Raw genomic sequence first — 21,257 nt, 5'->3', positions numbered from 1 at the left:
CTGGGCCTTCCCTCTCCTGGGCCTGCCCCCAATTCGGCCAGCCCTCTCCTGGACCTGTACATTCTTGGGCCTTCACACTCCTTATTCGGCTCCCTCCTGTGCCTGCACACTCCTGGGCATGCACAATCCTGGGCCTGCACACTCCTGGATCTGTACACTCCTGGGCCTTCCCTGGCATGGGCCTTCTCTGGCCTGGGCTTGCACACTACCTGGCCCACACACTCATGGATTGCACAGTCATGGGCTTGCACACTCCAGGACATGCACAACCTTGAGCCTGAACACACCTGGGCCTGTGTACTCCTGATTTTGCACACTCCTGGGCCTGAACACTGCTGGGCCTGCACAGCCCTAGGCCTGTACAAACCTGGGCCTGCACACTCCTGTCTCTGCACACTCCGGAGTCTGCACACGCCTGGGCCTGCACACTCCTGGGCCTGTGCACTCATGGGCCTGCACCCTCCTTGGCCTGCACAATGCTTTGTCTGCACACTCCTGGGCCTGCAAACTTCAGGACCTGCACACTCCTGGGACAGCAGACACCTGGGCCTTCACACTCCTGGACCTGCGCACACTTGGGCCTGCATGAACCTGGGCTTGTACACTCCTGGGTCTGCTCCCATGTATGCCTGCACACTCCTAGCCCTGTTCCCACCTGTGCCGGCACACTCCTGGGCCTGCACACACCTGTCTCTGCACACTCCAGTGTCTTCACACTCCTGGGCCTGCACACTCGTGTGCCGTCACACTTCTGGGACAAAACACTTGTGCGCCTACACACTCCTGGCCCTGCACACTCCTGAGACTGGACACTCCTGGTCCTGTCCTGGCCTGGGCCTGGACACTAATGGCCATGCACACTCCTGTACCTGCGCAAACCTGGGCCTTCACGAACCTAGGACAGTACACTCCTGGGCCTGCAAAGTTCAGTACCTGCTCACTCCTTAACCTGCTCTCTCCTGTGACTACATACCCCTGGGCCTGCAATCTCCTAGTCCTGCACGCTCCTGGGCCTTTACACTACAGGCCCTGCACACTGTTGGGCCTGCACACTTCTGGCCCTGCACACTCCTGGGCCTGCCCTCTCCTGGGCCCGCACAATCCCTCATGTGCACACTCCTGGGCCTGCACACTCCTGCGCCTTCCCTCTCCTGGGCCTGCCCCCAATTCGGCCGGCCCTCTCCTGGACCTGCACACTCTTGGGCCTGCACACTACTGGGCCTGCTCCCACTTGTGCTTGCACACACCTGGGACTGCAGACTCCTCGGCCTGCTTCCTCCTGTGCCTACACACTCCTGGGCCTGCCCTGGCCTGGGCCTGCAGACTCCTGGAACTGCACCATCCTGGGCCTGCACACTCCTCTGTCTCCACAATCCTGGGACTGCACACTCCTGGGTCTGTATATCCCAGAGCCTGCATACACCTGGGCTGTACACTCCTGTGCCAGTACACTAGTGTGCCTGCTCCCTCCAGTGTCTGCACATTCCTGGGCCTGCACAGTCCTGGGTATGCACACCCTTTAGCCTGCACACTCCTGGGCCTGTTCCATATTGTGTCTGCACACTCCTGGGTCTGCACGCTCCTGGACCTGCGCACACCTGGGTCTGCACGAACCTGGGCTTCTACCCTACTGGGCCTGCACACTCTTGTACCTGCTCACTCCTGTGACTGCATACTCCTCGGCCTACAAACTCCTGGTCCTGCACACTCCTTGGCCTGCCCCATTTGGCCCTGCCCTCTCCTGTGACGGCCCTCACAGGTCCTACACACTCCTGGGCCTGAACATGACTGGCCCTGCACACTCTTGGGCCTGCACACTTCTGCCCTGCACACTCCTGGGCCTGCCTTCTCCTGGGCCCACACAATCCCTCGTCTGCACACTCCTAGACCTGCACGCTTCTGGGCCTTCCCTCTCCTGGGCCTGCCCCCAATTCGGCCGGCCCTCTCCTGGACCTGTTCATTCCTGGGCCTTCACAATACTGGGCCTGCTCACACTTGTGCCTGCACACACCTGGGACTGCACCCTCCTCGGCCTGCTCCCTCCTGTGCCTGCACAGTCCTGCGCATGCACACTCCTGGGCCAGCACAATCCTGGATCTGTACACTCCTGGGCCTTCCCTGGCATGGGCCTTCTCTGGCCTGGGCTTGCACACTACTGGACCCGCACACTCCTTGATTGCACACTCATGGGCCTGCACACTCCAGGACAGGCACAATCTTGAGCCTGAACACACCTGGGCCTGTATACTCCTGATTCTGCACACTCCTGGGCCTGAACACTGCTGGGACTCACAGCCCTGGGCATGCATACTCCTGGGCCTGCACACTCCAGGGTCTGTACCCTCTTAGGCCTGCCCTGGCCTGGGCCTGCACCCTCCTTGGCCTGCACACTCCTCTGTCTGCACACTCCTGGGCCTGCACAAGGTTGGGCCTGCACACACCTGGGCCTGTATACTCCTGGATCTGCACACTCCTGTGACTGATCCCTCCTGTGTCTGCACACTCCTGGGCCTGCACACTGCTGGGCCTGCCCTCTCCTGGGCCCGCACAATCCCTCGAGTGCACACTCAGGGCCTGCACACTCATGGGCCTGCACACCCCTGGATATGTACACTCCTGGGCCTTCCCTGGCATGGGCCTTCTCTGGCCCTGGCTTGCACACTACTGGGCCCGCACACTCCTGGATTGCACACTCATGGGCCTGCACACTCCAGGACATGCACAATCTTCAGCCTGAACACACCTGGGCCTGTATACTCCTGATTTTGCACACTCCTGGGCCTGAACACTGCTAGGCCTGCACAGCCCTAACCTGTACATTCCTGGGCCTGCACACCCCTGTGTCTGCACACTCCGGAGTCTGCACACGCCTGGGGCTGCACACTCCTGGGCCTGTACACTCCTGGGCCTACACACTCCTGGGGGTGCTCACTGCTTGGCCTGCACACTCCTGGGCCTGCACATTCGAGGGCCTGTCCTCTCCAGGGCCTGCACTCTCCTGGGACTGCACACACCTGGGCCTGCATGCTCCTGGACCTGCGCACACCTGGGCCTGCACGAACCTGGGCTTCTACACTCCTGGGCCTGCACACTCCTGTACATGCTCACTCCTGGGACTGTATAATCCTGGGCAAGCACAGTCTTGACCTACACACCCCTGGCCCTGCCCTATCCCGGGCCAGCCCCCACTTCGGCCGACCCTCTCATGGACCAGCACACTCCTGGCGCTGCACACTCCAGGGCCTGCTCGCATCTGTCCCTACACACTCCTTCGTCTGCAAACTCCTGGGCCTGCTCCCTCCTGTACCTACACACTCCTGGGCCTGCACATTCCAGGGCATGCCCTCTCCTGGGCCTGCACACTCCAAGGACTGCACACACCTGGGCCTGCTCACTCCTGTGACCGCATACTCCTCGGCCTACAAACTCCTTGTCCTGCACACTCCTTGGCCTGCCCCATTTGGCCCTGCCCTCTCCTGTGATGGCCCTCAACTTTCCTGCACTCTCCGGGGCCTGAACACTACTGGCCCTGCACACTCCTGGGCCTGCACACTTCTGTCCCTGCACACTCCTAGGCCTGCCCTCTCCTGGGCCCACACAATGCCTCGTCTGCACAGTCCTGGGCCTGCACACTCCTTGGCCTGCACACCAGCCCTCTGTGGGGCCCTTCCTTTGCTGAGTCTGTGCATGAGCTCCCTGTGATGCCAGCCCGCAGAGGTGACAGGTGCAGTAGGTGTTTGTGGTTCTAGAGACATGATGGCTTTCCTAGGAAGCCGGGTCCAGAATGATCCCCACTGCGCCGATGGGGGATTGGGGAGACCCTGAGAAGCAGGTGGCTTGTCCAGGGTGACAGCACTGCTGGCGGGGGAGCTGGGTCTGAAGCCAGCTGTGTCATCAGAGCTGTGACCCTGGCTGCATCCAGGCCTCCCCAGGGCTATAGGAGGGGCCGTGTTGGTGTCACTGGGTGGACATGGCATGGGGTGGGAAGTGAGCCATCAGCAGCCCAGAGAGGCCCTTGGGGAGCTTTGTGTAAGGAGGAAGCTTGGGGAAGGGGACCCCAGGAAGTGACCTCACTTCCCTGGCAACAGAGCCCAACAGAACTTGGGACCCAGGTCACCAGGCACCCGCTGTGTAGAGAAGGACACTTCTCAACCTACTTGGCTGGTGAACTCAGCTCAGCTCAGACATGTTTTGTTGCATCCCAAGATCCCGAGGTCGCGGCCCCCGGAAAGCCCGCAGCAACGGCCTTTGCCAACAGTGCCGACAGTGGGTCGGGTCTCACCCCAGGCGCCTCTGGCCTTTTGGCCAGAGGGACCGAAAGGTAACACAGGGAGGCCCAGGGCAGGCCCGCCCAGGCCAGGCCACCACTCAGACCCCACCCGGGTGGCCCCACAGCCCCTTCCTGACTGGTGGCGGTGGGGCAGTCATGTTGCGGGGGTCCTGCCTCAAGCAAGAGCAGGCTGAGGAAGGGTCAGAGGCCTGGGGGGCCGATCACGTCACCAACCTGGGTCCAAGCGGGCTGGCTGGGATGTGGAGAACCGGGGCAGGGCCCTGCTGCCCGAGGTGGCGCCCATGCCCTAGGGTGTGTCTCTTGCCTCCCGGGTGACTGAGATGACCAAGGTCCCAGTCTGATCAGGCAGCAGACGGTCGAGTGGGGCAGAAGCAGGAGTGGTCCTGGCCAGGCAGGGCTCTGAGACCTCCGGGCCGGGCCGGCTGCCGGTCACTGTCATTGCACAGCCAGACACCGCAGGATCCGGGGAACCAGGACACTCATGCCAGCTCCCCAAGTGAGGGGCTGGTGTGCCACACTGTGGAAGGCCAGCACAGGCTCCGGAAGAGTCTGGGTATGAAGGGCTCCCCACCACCACGGCCTCCTGCCCAGACGTCGCCCAGGTCTCTCCCCAGGATCTTGCCCAGGGCTGAGGGGCAGCTCAGCACCCCCGGCTCTGACATGGAGCACCGGGCCCACCACCCGGGGATTCAGGTAGAGGGCCAAGAGCCCCCCGAAGCACAGCCCAAAGGTGAGAAGGGCAGGGCCGGTGCGGGTGTGTAGGTGAGGGAGGGCGGAGGGCTGGGCCACACAGGGAGGCATTCCCAAAGTCTGCTGTTGGGACCAGAACAAAGACGGGCCTCAGACCACCTGTCTGGAAGAATTCAGTCACAGAACAAGTGCCTGTGGGCACTTGCTCGGTGGGAGCTGTCTGCAAAGCTCTGGGAAGATTTCTGTCCTTGAAAAGGCACGTGGAAAGGGAGCCACGTGGGTACCTTTTTCCAGGTTGTGCCTGAGCACAACCACTAGACTTAAAGCTCTCTCCACGTCCAACAGTTACAGGTCCAGAGCAGGCAGGGGCAGGGGAAGACGCCAGAGAACCAAAACAGGACCACCAGGGTCCAGCAGGAGACCGCGAACTCCCTCCAGCTGCTCCTGCTGAACATGAAGATCCTGCTGCTCCAACTGCATATGAAGAGCCTGCCATTCCTGCTGATCTAGCTGCTCCTGAAGAGCCCGCCGTTCCTGCTGATCTAGCCGCTCCTGAAGAGCCCACGGCTCCTGAAGAGCCTGCCATTCCTGAAGAGCCCGCCGCTCCTGAAGCGCCTGCCGTTCCTGCTGATCTAGACACTCCTGAAGAGCCCGCCATTCCTGCTGATCTAGCCGCTCCTGAAGAACCTGCCGTTCCTGCTGATCTAGCCGATCCTGAAGAGCCTGCCTCTCCTGAAGAGCCTGCCTCTCCTGCTGATCTAGCCGCTCCTGAAGAGCCCACGGCTCCTGAAGAGCCTGCCATTCCTGAAGAGCCCGCCGCTCCTGAAGCGCCTGCCGTTCCTGCTGATCTAGACACTCCTGAAGAGCCCGCCATTCCTGCTGATCTAGCCGCTCCTGAAGAACCTGCCGTTCCTGCTGATCTAGCCGATCCTGAAGAGCCTGCAGCTCCTGAAGAGCCTGCCGCTCCTGCTGATCTTGCCACTCCTGAAGAGCCTGCTGCTCCTGCTGATCTTGCTGCTCCTGAGAAGCCTGCAGTTCCTGCACCTGCACCTGGGCCGCTGGGCAGTGGAGAACCATTTTAGGCATCATCACCCACTAGGGCTGTGCCCCTCTGCACCCTCCTACACCTTCTCCAAAATCCCACCATAAATCCCCTCCCCTACCCGAAGTTGACTTCCCTACCCCTGAATTTGCTTTTGTCTTGTTTTTCTTTAGTTTAGTTTATTTGTTTTACATCATTTATGGCATCCTATATTTTTCAATTTTCCACCTCCTTTAATAAAATACAGATTTTTTTCCCTTTTAAATTGTGCATTTCAGGAACATTAAGTGCATTCCCATGCTGTCCGACCATCACTATCATGTAGTTTTATGCTCTTTACGCTATTTATGCCTGTGAAGGACATCCCACCACGGCCTCAAACCCCTCCTCTGGACACTCCTGGGCATGCACACTCCTGGGCCTGCACACTCCTGGATCTGTACACTCCTGGGCCTTCCCTGGCATGGGCCTTCTCTGGCCCTGGCTTGCACACTACTGGGCCTGCACACTCCTGGATTGCACACTCATGGGCCAGCGCACTCCAGGACATGCACAATCTTGAGCCTGAACACACCTGGACCTGTATACTCCTGATGTTGCACACTCCTGGGCCTGAACACTACTGGGCCTGCACACTGCTCGAACTGCACACTCATGGGTCTGCACACAACAGGACCTGCACAATCTTGGGCATTAACACACCTTGGCCTGTATACACCTGATTCTGTACACTCCAGGGCCTGAAAAATGCTGGGCCTCACAGCCCTGGGCATGCATACTCCTGGGTCTGCACACTCCAGGGTCTGTACCATCCTGGGCATGCCCCCAATTCGGCCGGCCCTCTCCTGGACCTGCACACTCCTGGCCTGCACACTCCAGGGCCTGCGCTCTCCTAGGCCTGCACGCTTCTGGGTCTGCACCAACCTGGGCTTGCACACTCTTCTCTTTGCACACTCCTGGGCCTAAACAATCCTGGGCCTGCATACTCCTGGGCCTGCACACACCTGGGCCTGTACACTCCTGGGCCTACACACACACACAGGCCTGTACACTCCAGGCCAGCACAATCGTGTGCCTCCTCCCTCCTGTGTGTGCACACTACTGGGCCTGCACACTCCTGGTTTGCACACTCATGGGCCTGCACACTCCAGGACTTGCACAATCTTGAGCCTGAACACACCTGGGCCTGTATACTCCTGATTTTGCACACTCCTGGGCCTGAACACTGCTGGGCCTGCACAGCCCTAGGCCTGTACAATTCTGGGCCTGCACACTCCTGTCTCTGCACACTCCGGAGTCTGTACACGCCTGGGCCTGCACACTCCTGTACATGCTCACTCCTGGGACTGTATAATCCTGGGCAAGCACAGTCTTGACCTACACACCCCTGGCCCTGCCCTATCCCGGGCCAGCCCCCACTTCGGCCGACCCTCTCATGGACCAGCACACTCCTGGCGCTGCACACTCCAGGGCCTGCTCGCATCTGTCCCTACACACTCCTTCGTCTGCAAACTCCTGGGCCTGCTCCCTCCTGTACCTACACACTCCTGGGCCTGCACATTCCAGGGCATGCCCTCTCCTGGGCCTGCACACTCCAAGGACTGCACACACCTGGGCCTGCTCACTCCTGTGACCGCATACTCCTCGGCCTACAAACTCCTTGTCCTGCACACTCCTTGGCCTGCCCCATTTGGCCCTGCCCTCTCCTGTGATGGCCCTCAACTTTCCTGCACTCTCCGGGGCCTGAACACTACTGGCCCTGCACACTCCTGGGCCTGCACACTTCTGTCCCTGCACACTCCTAGGCCTGCCCTCTCCTGGGCCCACACAATGCCTCGTCTGCACAGTCCTGGGCCTGCACACTCCTTGGCCTGCACACCAGCCCTCTGTGGGGCCCTTCCTTTGCTGAGTCTGTGCATGAGCTCCCTGTGATGCCAGCCCGCAGAGGTGACAGGTGCAGTAGGTGTTTGTGGTTCTAGAGACATGATGGCTTTCCTAGGAAGCCGGGTCCAGAATGATCCCCACTGCGCCGATGGGGGATTGGGGAGACCCTGAGAAGCAGGTGGCTTGTCCAGGGTGACAGCACTGCTGGCGGGGGAGCTGGGTCTGAAGCCAGCTGTGTCATCAGAGCTGTGACCCTGGCTGCATCCAGGCCTCCCCAGGGCTATAGGAGGGGCCGTGTTGGTGTCACTGGGTGGACATGGCATGGGGTGGGAAGTGAGCCATCAGCAGCCCAGAGAGGCCCTTGGGGAGCTTTGTGTAAGGAGGAAGCTTGGGGAAGGGGACCCCAGGAAGTGACCTCACTTCCCTGGCAACAGAGCCCAACAGAACTTGGGACCCAGGTCACCAGGCACCCGCTGTGTAGAGAAGGACACTTCTCAACCTACTTGGCTGGTGAACTCAGCTCAGCTCAGACATGTTTTGTTGCATCCCAAGATCCCGAGGTCGCGGCCCCCGGAAAGCCCGCAGCAACGGCCTTTGCCAACAGTGCCGACAGTGGGTCGGGTCTCACCCCAGGCGCCTCTGGCCTTTTGGCCAGAGGGACCGAAAGGTAACACAGGGAGGCCCAGGGCAGGCCCGCCCAGGCCAGGCCACCACTCAGACCCCACCCGGGTGGCCCCACAGCCCCTTCCTGACTGGTGGCGGTGGGGCAGTCATGTTGGGGGGGTCCTGCCTCAAGCAAGAGCAGGCTGAGGAAGGGTCAGAGGCCTGGGGGGCCGATCACATCACCAACCTGGGTCCAAGCGGGCTGGCTGGGATGTGGAGAACCGGGGCAGGGCCCTGCTGCCCGAGGTGGCGCCCATGCCCTAGGGTGTGTCTCTTGCCTCCCGGGTGACTGAGATGACCAAGGTCCCAGTCTGATCAGGCAGCAGACGGTCGAGTGGGGCAGAAGCAGGAGTGGTCCTGGCCAGGCAGGGCTCTGAGACCTCCGGGCCGGGCCGGCTGCCGGTCACTGTCATTGCAGAGCCAGACACCGCAGGATCCGGGGAACCAGGACACTCATGCCAGCTCCCCAAGTGAGGGGCTGGTGTGCCACACTGTGGAAGGCCAGCACAGGCTCCGGAAGAGTCTGGGTATGAAGGGCTCCCCACCACCACGGCCTCCTGCCCAGACGTCGCCCAGGTCTCTCCCCAGAATCTTGCCCAGGGCTGAGGGGCAGCTCAGCACCCCCGGCTCTGACCTGGAGCACCGGGCCCACCACCCGGGGATTCAGGTAGAGGGCCAGGAGCCCCCCGAAGCACAGCCCAAAGGTGAGAAGGGCAGGGCCGGTGCGGGTGTGTAGGTGAGGGAGGGCGGAGGGCTGGGCCACACAGGGAGGCATTCCCAAAGTCTGCTGTTGGGACCAGAACAAAGACGGGCCTCAGACCACCTGTCTGGAAGAATTCAGTCACAGAACAAGTGCCTGTGGGCACTTGCTCGGTGGGAGCTGTCTGCAAAGCTCTGGGAAGATTTCTGTCCTTGAAAAGGCACGTGGAAAGGGAGCCATGTGGGTACCTTTTTCCAGGTTGTGCCTGAGCACAACCACTAGACTTAAAGCTCTCTCCACGTCCAACAGTTACAGGTCCAGAGCAGGCAGGGGCAGGGGAAGATGCCAGAGAACAAAAACAGGACCACCAGGGTCCAGCAGGAGACCGCGAACTCCCTCCAGCTGCTCCTGCTGAACATGAAGATCCTGCTGCTCCAACTGCATATGAAGAGCCTGCCATTCCTGCTGATCTAGCTGCTCCTGAAGAGCCCGCCGTTCCTGCTGATCTAGCCGCTCCTGAAGAGCCCACGGCTCCTGAAGAGCCTGCCTCTCCTGAAGAGCCTGCCTCTCCTGCTGATCTAGCCGCTCCTGAAGAGCCCACGGCTCCTGAAGAGCCTGCCATTCCTGAAGAGCCCGCCGCTCCTGAAGCGCCTGCCGTTCCTGCTGATCTAGACACTCCTGAAGAGCCCGCCATTCCTGCTGATCTAGCCGCTCCTGAAGAACCTGCCGTTCCTGCTGATCTAGCCGATCCTGAAGAGCCTGCAGCTCCTGAAGAGCCTGCTGCTCCTGCTGATCTTGCCACTCCAGAAGAGCCTGCCGCTCCTGCTGATCTTGCCACTCCTGAAGAGCCTGCTGCTCCTGCTGATCTTGCCACTCCTGAAGAGCCTGCAGCTCCTGCTGATCTTGCCACTCCTGAAGAGCCTGCTGCTCCTGCTGATCTTGCTGCTCCTGAGAAGCCTGTAGTTCCTGCACCTGCACCTGGGCCGCTGGGCAGTGGAGAACCATTTTAGGCATCATCACCCACTAGGGCTGTGCCCCTCTGCACCCTCCTACACCTTCTCCAAAATCCCACCATAAATCCCCTCCCCTACCCGAAGTTGACTTCCCTGCCCCTGAATTTGCTTTTGTTTTGTTTTTCTTTAGTTTAGTTTATTTGTTTTACATCATTTATGGCATCCTATATTTTTCAATTTTCCACCTCCTTTAATAAAATACAGATTTTTTTCCCTTTTTAATTGTGCATTTCAGGAACATTAAGTGCATTCCCATGCTGTCCGACCATCACTATCATGTAGTTTTATGCTCTTTACGCTATTTATGCCTGTGAAGGACATCCCACCACGGCCTCAAACCCCTCCTCTGGACACTCCTGGGCATGCACACTCCTGGGCCTGCACACTCCTGGATCTGTACACTCCTGGGCCTTCCCTGGCATGGGCCTTCTCTGGCCCTGGCTTGCACACTACTGGGCCTGCACACTCCTGGATTGCACACTCATGGGCCTGCACACTCCAGGACATGCACAATCTTGAGCCTGAACACACCTGGACCTGTATACTCCTGATGTTGCACACTCCTGGGCCTGAACACTACTGGGCCTGCACACTGCTCGAACTGCACACTCATGGGTCTGCACACAACAAGACCTGCACAATCTTGGGCATTAACACACCTTGGCCTGTATACACCTGATTCTGTACACTCCAGGGCCTGAAAAATGCTGGGCCTCACAGCCCTGGGCATGCATATTCCTGGGTCTGCACACTCCAGGGTCTGTACCCTCCTGGGCCTGCCATGGCCTGGGCCTGCACATACCTGGGCCTGCACACTCCTGGGCCTGCACAATGTTGGGCCTGCACACACCTGGGCCTGTATACTCCTGGACCTGCACACTCCTGTGACTGATCCCTACTGTGTCAGCACACTCCTGGGCCTGTACACTCCTGGGCCTGCCCCCAATTCGGCCGGCCCTCTCCTGGACCTGCACACTCCTGGCCTGCACACTCCAGGGCCTACGCTCTCCTAGGCCTGCACGCTTCTGGGTCTGCACCAACCTGGGCTTGCACACTCTTCTCTCTGCACACTCCTGGGCCTAAACAATCCTGGGCCTGCACACACCTGGGCCTGTACACTCCTGGGCATACACACACACACAGGGCTGTACACTCCAGGCCAGCACAATCATGTGCCTCCTCCCTCCTGTGTGTGCACACTACTGGGCCTGCACACTCCTGGATTGCACACTCATGGGCCTGCACACTCCAGGACTTGCACAATCTTGAGCCTGAACACACCTGGGCCTGTATACTCCTGATTTTGCACACTCCTGGGCCTGAACACTGCTGGGCCTGCACAGCCCTAGGCCTGTACAATTCTGGGCCTGCACACTCCTGTCTCTGCACACTCCGGAGTCTGTACACGCCTGGGCCTGCACACTTCTGGGCCTGCACTCTACTTGGCCTGCACACTACTGGGCCTGCTCCCTCCTTTGCCTGCACACTCCTGGGCATGCACACTCCTGGGCCTGCACACTCCTGGGCCTGCCCTGTCCCTGGCACCAGCCTCCTTCACCCCAACGGTGCCACTCACACGGCTGCGGTGTCTAGCCAGGAGCCCCCAACCGAAACCCCTCCCGAGGGACCCCCTTGCCGGCCCGCAGGGAAGCAGCGGGGCTCCTCTTACCTGCGAGGCGGAGACGTAGTCCAGCTGCAGCCTGACGTCCAGCTGCCGGGCGTGCAGGGCCAGCTTGCATGAGGGCAGCCGGATGGCCATGATCGGCTGGAAGCTGCCCCCGGAGCCACTACCGCCCCTTGGGGAAGAAGAGGAGGAAAATCCACGTCAGTGCCAAGAACACAGGACCCGTCCACAGAGGGCCCCTCAGGTGTGACAACCCCAGAGGCGCCCGCAGCCGACCTGGGCTGAGAGCCACTTTTCTCGCGGAAGCTCAAGGACCTATGCTGAGCCTCCCTCTCCCTCCCTAAAGAGGGAAAACCCAGAGGTTTTCTAACTTTGCACTCACTGTCCATGTATCAGCCATGTCTAGTTTACCTCTCCAGCAGGGCAGACCCCCTCCCTGCCTTCCCCACCCTCTGCAGGCGGCTCTCGGGGGCCGGAGGGGCGCCCTTCCTCCCTGAGGCCAGCCCTGCTGGGGCAGCAGGTGTAACAGAAAAGACCAAATCTGACTGCCTATTAGATCTGTTCTTTTTCCTTTAACCCTCTGCTGTTTTCCAGGCTGTCTTACCAGCTCTGCCCCTTTTGTAAAACAATGTTGCCTTCAGCCTGAAATTGACAGCAGAGCCTGTTCTCAAGGCTCTCAGCCTTCAGGATAAGAGCTCTTTTCCTCTCCTATACACACAACAAGCTGCAGAACAGAAAGTAACATTTGTTTTGTTAGAGGCTTTACAGGGGCCCCATGAGCTGACCCACAACTGCAAAAACAAAGAATTCCTGCACCAAGGACTTTGCACCAACCACCCACAACCCCTCTCCTTTCGAGTGTAAAAGGAGCCTGAAGTCTCACTCGGAGAAGGTGGCTCTCCAGGACATTAGCCTGCCATCTTCTCGGTCAGCTGCCTTTCCAAATAAACTCACTATTCTTTACCCCGACACCGCGTCTCCCGATTTCTTGGCCTGTCGTGCGACTTGCGGAATGAGTGTGGACTTGGAAACACAGGGAAGGAAAGCCAAGTCAGGACTCTCACCCTCTGCCTCTGCTCAGAATACCACCAAGGGGTTGCTGGGACAGTGGACGGAAAACTGAGGCTGCAACACGACCATGAGCACTGGGCCTGGGTGGGAGAGATGGCGGGTGCTGTCCGAAGCGCACCCGGCCTCCTTCCGAGTCACATCACACCCACGTCCCCAGACCCAGGGAGGCCTGGAGCCCCACACAGCAGAGCGCCTCCAAACCTGCAGATGCCCAGTGACCGGTCCACTGTGCACCCTCTGGCGCCCTCCTCCCCGCTCCTCCTCCTTCTGCCCCGCTGGCTCAGCCCTGGTCCCACCACATCCTCACCCAGGGCCAGCACTGCTGCAGGAACACCCTCGGCAGGCCGCCCAGCCTCACGCCCTCAGGTCCGCACACCTGGTTGGTGCAGCTCTGCCCCTTTCCAGCCCTCACCACCGGCTCTCCAACCGCCTGCTCTCCCGGCCTCCGCCCCCAGTCCTAGAGAGCGCCTCCTCTGGTCACGGCATCCTGCCCTCTAGGGTCGACAGGGCCTGCACATTCCTGGGCCTGCACACAACTGGGCCTGCACACTCTTGGACCTGCACACTCCTGGATTGCACACTCATGGGCCTGCACACTCCAGGACATGCACAATCTTGAGCCTGAACACACCTGGACCTGTATACTCCTGATGTTGCACACTCCTGGGCCTGAACACTACTGGGCCTGCACACTGCTCGAACTGCACACTCATGGGTCTGCACACAACAGGACCTGCACAATCTTGGGCATTAACACACCTTGGCCTGTATACACCTGATTCTGTACACTCCAGGGCCTGAAAAATGCTGGGCCTCACAGCCCTGGGCATGCATATTCCTGGGTCTGCACACTCCAGGGTCTGTACCCTCCTGGGCCTGCCATGGCCTGGGCCTGCACATACCTGGGCCTGCACACTCCTGGGCCTGCACAATGTTGGGCCTGCACACACCTGGGCCTGTATACTCCTGGACCTGCACACTCCTGTGACTGATCCCTACTGTGTCAGCACACTCCTGGGCCTGTACACTCCTGGGCCTGCCCCCAATTCGGCCGGCCCTCTCCTGGACCTGCACACTCCTGGCCTGCACACTCCAGGGCCTGCGCTCTCCTAGGCCTGCACGCTTCTGGGTCTGCACCAACCTGGGCTTGCACACTCTTCTCTCTGCACACTCCTGGGCCTAAACAATCCTGGGCCTGCACACACCTGGGCCTGTACACTCCTGGGCATACACACACACACAGGGCTGTACACTCCAGGCCAGCACAATCATGTGCCTCCTCCCTCCTGTGTGTGCACACTACTGGGCCTGCACACTCCTGGATTGCACACTCATGGGCCTGCACACTCCAGGACTTGCACAATCTTGAGCCTGAACACACCTGGGCCTGTATACTCCTGATTTTGCACACTCCTGGGCCTGAACACTGCTGGGCCTGCACAGCCCTAGGCCTGTACAATTCTGGGCCTGCACACTCCTGTCTCTGCACACTCCGGAGTCTGTACACGCCTGGGCCTGCACACTTCTGGGCCTGCACTCTACTTGGCCTGCACACTACTGGGCCTGCTCCCTCCTTTGCCTGCACACTCCTGGGCATGCACACTCCTGGGCCTGCACACTCCTGGGCCTGCCCTGTCCCTGGCACCAGCCTCCTTCACCCCAACGGTGCCACTCACACGGCTGCGGTGTCTAGCCAGGAGCCCCCAACCGAAACCCCTCCCGAGGGACCCCCTTGCCGGCCCGCAGGGAAGCAGCGGGGCTCCTCTTACCTGCGAGGCGGAGACGTAGTCCAGCTGCAGCCTGACGTCCAGCTGCCGGGCGTGCAGGGCCAGCTTGCATGAGGGCAGCCGGATGGCCATGATCGGCTGGAAGCTGCCCCCGGAGCCACTACCGCCCCTTGGGGAAGAAGAGGAGGAAAATCCACGTCAGTGCCAAGAACACAGGACCCGTCCACAGAGGGCCCCTCAGGTGTGACAACCCCAGAGGCGCCCGCAGCCGACCTGGGCTGAGAGCCACTTTTCTCGCGGAAGCTCAAGGACCTATGCTGAGCCTCCCTCTCCCTCCCTAAAGAGGGAAAACCCAGAGGTTTTCTAACTTTGCACTCACTGTCCATGTATCAGCCATGTCTAGTTTACCTCTCCAGCAGGGCAGACCCCCTCCCTGCCTTCCCCACCCTCTGCAGGCGGCTCTCGGGGGCCGGAGGGGCGCCCTTCCTCCCTGAGGCCAGCCCTGCTGGGGCAGCAGGTGTAACAGAAAAGACCAAATCTGACTGCCTATTAGATCTGTTCTTTTTCCTTTAACCCTCTGCTGTTTTCCAGGCTGTCTTACCAGCTCTGCCCCTTTTGTAAAACAATGTTGCCTTCAGCCTGAAATTGACAGCAGAGCCTGTTCTCAAGGCTCTCAGCCTTCAGGATAAGAGCTCTTTTCCTCTCCTATACACACAACAAGCTGCAGAACAGAAAGTAACATTTGTTTTGTTAGAGGCTTTACAGGGGCCCCATGAGCTGACCCACAACTGCAAAAACAAAGAATTCCTGCACCAAGGACTTTGCACCAACCACCCACAACCCCTCTCCTTTCGAGTGTAAAAGGAGCCTGAAGTCTCACTCGGAGAAGGTGGCTCTCCAGGACATTAGCCTGCCATCTTCTCGGTCAGCTGCCTTTCCAAATAAACTCACTATTCTTTACCCCGACACCGCGTCTCCCGATTTCTTGGCCTGTCGTGCGACTTGCGGAATGAGTGTGGACTTGGAAACACAGGGAAGGAAAGCCAAGTCAGGACTCTCACCCTCTGCCTCTGCTCAGAATACCACCAAGGGGTTGCTGGGACAGTGGACGGAAAACTGAGGCTGCAACACGACCATGAGCACTGGGCCTGGGTGGGAGAGATGGCGGGTGCTGTCCGAAGCGCACCCGGCCTCCTTCCGAGTCACATCACACCCACGTCCCCAGACCCAGGGAGGCCTGGAGCCCCACACAGCAGAGCGCCTCCAAACCTGCAGATGCCCAGTGACCGGTCCACTGTGCACCCTCTGGCGCCCTCCTCCCCGCTCCTCCTCCTTCTGCCCCGCTGGCTCAGCCCTGGTCCCACCACATCCTCACCCAGGGCCAGCACTGCTGCAGGAACACCCTCGGCAGGCCGCCCAGCCTCACGCCCTCAGGTCCGCACACCTGGTTGGTGCAGCTCTGCCCCTTTCCAGCCCTCACCACCGGCTCTCCAACCGCCTGCTCTCCCGGCCTCCGCCCCCAGTCCTAGAGAGCGCCTCCTCTGGTCACGGCATCCTGCCCTCTAGGGTCGACAGGGCCTGCACATTCCTGGGCCTGCACACAACTGGGCCTGCACACTCTTGGACCTGCACACTCCTGGACCTACGCACACCGGGGCCTGCAGGAACCTGGGCCTGTACACTCCCGGGCCGGTTCCGTATTGAATCTGCACACTTCTGGGCCTGCACACTCATGGGCCTGCAAACTCCAGGACATGCACAATCTTGAGCCTGAACACACCTGGGCCTGTATATTCCTGATTTTGCCCAATCCTGGGCCTGAACACTGCTAGGCCTGCACAGCCCTAACCTGTACAGTCCTGGGCCTGCACACCCCTGTCTCTGCACACTCCGGAGTCTGCACACGCCTGGGGCTGCACACTCCTGGGCCTGTACACTCCTGGGCCTACACACTCCTGGGGGTGCTCACTGCTTGGCCTGCACACTCCTGGGCCTGCACATTCGAGGGCCTGTCCTCTCCAGGGCCTGCACACTCCTGGGACTGCAAAAACCTGGGCCTGCATGCTCTGGACCTGCGCACACCTGGGCCTGCACGAACCTGGGCCTGAACACTTCTGGCCCTGCACACTGCTGGGCCTACCTTCCCCTGGGCCCGCACAATCCCTCGTGTGCACACTACTTGGCCTGCACACTCCTGGGACTTCCCTCTAATGGGCCTGCCCCCAAGTCGCCCGGCCCTCTCCTGGACCTGCACACTCTTGGGCCTGCACACTGCTGGTCCTGCTCCCACTTGTGCCTGCACAATCCTGGGCCTACACACTCCAGGGCCTGCCCTCTGCTGGGCCCGCATACTCCTGGGACAGCAGACACCTGGGCCTACACAATCCTGGACCTACGCACACCTGGGACTGCATGAACCTTGGCTTGTACACTCCCAGGCCTTCTCCCACATATGCCCGTACACTCCTAGGCTTGTTCCCATCTGTGCCAGCACATTCCTGGGGCTGCACATGGCTTGGCCTGCACAGCCCTTGGCCTGTACAATCCTGGGCCTACACACTCCTGTCTCTGCACACGCCGGTGTCTGCACACACCTGGGTCTGCAACTCCTGGGCCTGCACACACCGGGTCCTGCCCTCTCCTGGGCCTGCACACACCTGGGACTGCACAGGCCTGGGCCTGCACTCTACTTGGCCTGCACACTGCTGGGCCTGCTCCCTCCTGTGACTGCATATTCCTAGGCAAGCACAGTCTTGGGCCTACACACATCTGGCCCTGCCCTATCCCAGGCCAGCCCACACCTCGGCCGACCCTCTCATGAACCTGCACACTCCTGGGCCTTCCCTCTCCTGGGCCTTCCCCCAATTCGGCCGGCCCTCTCCTGGACCTGTACACTCCTGGCCTGCACACTTCTAGGGCTTGCGCTCTCTTTGGCCTGCACACTCCTGGGTCTGCACCCACCTGGGCTTGCACACCCTTCTCTCTGCACACTCCTGGGCCTGCACACTCCTGGGCCTGCACACTCCTGGGCCTGCACATCCCACAGCCTGCACACACCTGGGCCTGTACACTCCTGGGCCTACACACACACACAGGCCTGTACACTCCTGGCCAGCACACTCGTGTGCCTCCTCCCTCCTGTGTGTGCACACTCCTGGGCCTGCACACTGCTAACCTTGAACACTCCTGCACCTGTTCCATCCTGTCATTGCACACTGCTGTGCCGACACACTCCCGGGCCTGTACAGTCCTGGGCCTAACCTGGCCTGGGCATGCACCCTCCTTGTCCTGCGCACTCCTATGTCTGCACACTCCTGGGCCTGCACACTGCTGGGCCCGCACAATCCATCGTGTGCACACTCCAGGGCCTGCACACTCCTGGGCCTTCCCTCTCCTGGGCCTGCTCCCCATTTGGCCGGCCCTCTCCTGGGCCTGCGCACACCTGGGTCTGCACGAACCTGGGCCTGTACCCTACTGGGCCTGCACACTCTTGTACCTGCTCACACCTGTGACTGCATACTCCTCGGCCTACAAACTCCTGGTCCTGCACACTCCTTGGCCTGCCCCATTTGGCCCTGCCCTCTCCTGTGACGGCCCTCACCGGTCCTGCACACTCCTGGGCCTGAACTTGACTGGCCCTGCACACTCCTGGGCCTGCCTTCTCCTGGGCCCACACAATCCCTCGTCTGCACACTCCTGGGTCTGCACGCTTCTGGGCCTTCCCTCTCCTGGGCCTGCCCCAAATTCGGCCGGCCCTCTCCTGGACCTGTATATTCCTGGGACTTCACACTACTGGGCCTGCTCCCACTTGTGCCTGCACACACCTGGGACTTCACATTCCTCGGCCTGCTCCCTCCTGTGCCTGCACAGTCCTACGCATGCACACTCCTGGGCCTGCACAATCCTGGATCTGTACACTCCTGGGCCTTCCCTGGCAATGGCCTTCTCTGGCCTGGGCTTGCACACTACTGGGCCCGCACACTCCTGGATTGCACACTCATGGGCCTGCACACTCCACAGGCACAATCTTGAGCCTGAACACACTTGGGCCTGTTTACTCCTGATTTTGCACACTCCTGGGCCGGAACACTGCTGGGCCTGCACAGCCCTAGGCCTGTACATTCCTGGACCTGCACACCCCTGTCTCTGCACACTCCGGAGTCTGCACACACCTGGGCCTGCACACTCCTGGGCCTGTACACTCCCGGGCCTCCACAAACACGGGCCTGTACACTCCTGGCCAGCACACTCGTGTGCCTCCTCCCTCCTGTGTGTGCACACTCCTGGGCCTGCACACTGCTGGCCTTGAACACTCCTGCACCTGTTCCCTCCTGAGATTGCACACTGCTGTGCCGACACACTCCCGGGCCTGTACACTCCTGGGCCTACCCTGGCCTGGGCCTGCACCCTCCTTGTCCTGCACACTCCTCTGCACACTCCTAGGCCTGAACACTTCTGGCCCTGCGCACTGCTGGGCCTAACTTCTCCTGGGCCCACACATTCCCTCGTGTGCACACTCCTTGGCCTGCACACTCCTGGGACTTCCCCCTAATGGGCCTGCCCCCAATTCGCCCGACCCTCGCCTGGACCTGCACACTGTTGGGCCTGCATACTAGTGGTCCTGCTCCCACTTGTGCCTGCACAATCCTGGGCCTACACACTCCAGGGCCTGCCCTCTGCTGGGCCCGCATACTCCTGGGACAGCAGACACATGGGCCTACACAATCCTGGACCTACGCACACCTGGGCCTGCGTCAACCTTGGCTTGTACACTCCCGGGCCTTCTACCACATATGCCTGTACACTCCTAGGCTTGTTCCCATCTGTGCCGGCACATTCCTGGGGCTGCACATGGCTTGGCCTGCACAGTCCTTTGCCTGTACAATCCTGGGCCTACACACTCCTGTCTCTGCACACTCCGGTGTCTGCACACACCTGGGCCTGCAACTCCTGGGCCTGCAGACACCGGGGCCTGCCCTATCTGGGCCTGTATACAGCTGGGACTACACATGCCTGGGCATGTACACTCATAGACCTGCAAACAACTGGGCCTGGACACTGCTGGGATAGCACACTCCTGGGCCTGTACACTCCTGGACCTGCAATGGTCTGGGCCTGCACCCTCCTTGGCCTGCACACTCCTCTGTCTGCACATTCTTGGGCCTGCATACTTCTTGCCCTGCACATTGCAGGGCCTGACTTATCCTGGGCCCTCACAATCCCTCGTGTGCACACCCATGGGCCTGCCCTCTCCTGGGCCTGCACAATCCTGGAACTGCATACACCTGGGCCTGCACACTCCTGGACCTGCGCACACATGGACCTGCCCTGTCCTGGGCCCGCACAATCCCTTGTGTGCACACTCCTGGGCTTGCACTCTCCTAGGCCTGTACACTCCTGGGCATGCACACCCCTGTCTGCACACTCCGGTGTCTGCAAACTCCAGGGCCTGCGCACACATGGGCCGGTACACTCCTGGGACAGCACACACCAGGGCCTACACACTCCTGGACCTGTGCACACCTGGGCCGGCATTAACCTGGGCTTGTACAATCCTGGGCTTGCTCCCATCTATGCCTGCCTAACCCTAGGCCTGTTCCCACATGTCCCGGCACACTCCTGGGGCGGAACGCTGGAAGGCCTGCACAGCCCTGGGCATATACACTCCTGGGCCTGCACACTCCTGTCTCTGCACACACCGGTGTCTTCACACACCTGGGCCTGCACACTCCTGGACCTGCGCACACCTGGGCCTGCATGATCCTGGGCATGTACACACCTGGGCCTGCACACTCTTTTACCTGCTCCCTCCTGTGACTGCATACTCCTGGGCCTGCAAACTTCAGGTCCTGCACAATCCTGGCACTGCCCAATTTGTCCCTGCCCTCTGCTGTGATGGCCCTCACCTGTCCTGCACACTCCTGGGCCTTAACACTACTGGCCCTGCACACTCTTGGGCATGCACACTTCTGGCCCTGCACACTCCTGGGCCTGCCCGCAGCTGGGCCGGCCCTCCCCTGGACCCACATACTCTTGGGCCTGCACACTACTGGGACTGCTCCCACTTGTGCCTGCACACACCTGGGTCTGCTCACTACTCGGTCTGCTCCCTCCTGTGACTGCATACTGCTGGGCAAGCACAGTCTTCGGCATACACACCCCTGGCCCTGCCGTATCCCAGGCCAGCGCCCCCTCGTCCGACACTCTCACAAGCCTGCACACTCCTGGGACTGCACAATACAGGGCCTGTACGCATCTATCCCTACACACTCCTAGGCCTGCAAACTCCTGGGTATCCTCCCTCCTGTACCTACACACTCCTGGGCCTGCACAATCCAGGGCCTGCAGACTCCTGGGACTGCACACACCAGGGCCTGCACTCTCCTGGACCTCTGCACAACAGGGCCTGCACGAACATCGGCCTATTAACTCCTGGGCTTGCACACTCTGTACCTACACACTCCTGGGCCTGCACATTCCAGGGCATGCCCTCTCCTGGGCCTGCACACTCCAAGGACTGCACACACCTGAGCCTGCTCACTCCTGTGACTG

The 21,257-nt window shown here is 60.6% G+C and overlaps 1 protein-coding gene across 4 annotated transcripts; it reads right to left on the bottom strand.

The window, feature by feature from the left end:
* Window positions 1-5,052: 5,052 nt before the first annotated feature.
* On the bottom strand, window positions 5,053-14,865 carry LOC140695538 (uncharacterized). 4 transcript variants are annotated; one of them, XM_072958252.1, is made up of 4 exons: window positions 14,748-14,865; window positions 11,953-12,079; window positions 9,814-10,256; window positions 5,053-5,920 (listed from the first exon to the last, which is right to left on the bottom strand). In XM_072958252.1, the coding sequence occupies exons 2-4, from the start codon at window positions 12,020-12,022 to the stop codon at window positions 5,327-5,329; spliced, it is 1,107 nt and encodes a 368-aa protein (XP_072814353.1). In that variant the 5' UTR covers window positions 12,023-12,079; window positions 14,748-14,865; the 3' UTR covers window positions 5,053-5,326. The 4 variants fall into 4 exon arrangements, with proteins under 4 accessions (XP_072814353.1, XP_072814354.1, XP_072814356.1 ...); XM_072958253.1 differs by having other exon boundaries at window positions 5,053-6,031; window positions 10,243-10,256; XM_072958255.1 differs by lacking the exons at window positions 9,814-10,256; window positions 14,748-14,865 and adding an exon at window positions 8,758-9,061 and having other exon boundaries at window positions 5,053-6,039; window positions 11,953-12,081.
* Between the last annotated feature and the right edge of the window lie 6,392 nt (window positions 14,866-21,257).

Source organism: Vicugna pacos, unplaced genomic scaffold, assembly GCF_048564905.1.
Source record: "Vicugna pacos unplaced genomic scaffold, VicPac4 scaffold_312, whole genome shotgun sequence".
NCBI lineage: Eukaryota > Metazoa > Chordata > Mammalia > Artiodactyla > Camelidae > Vicugna > Vicugna pacos.
This window is presented reverse-complemented; position numbering and strand designations above follow the sequence as displayed.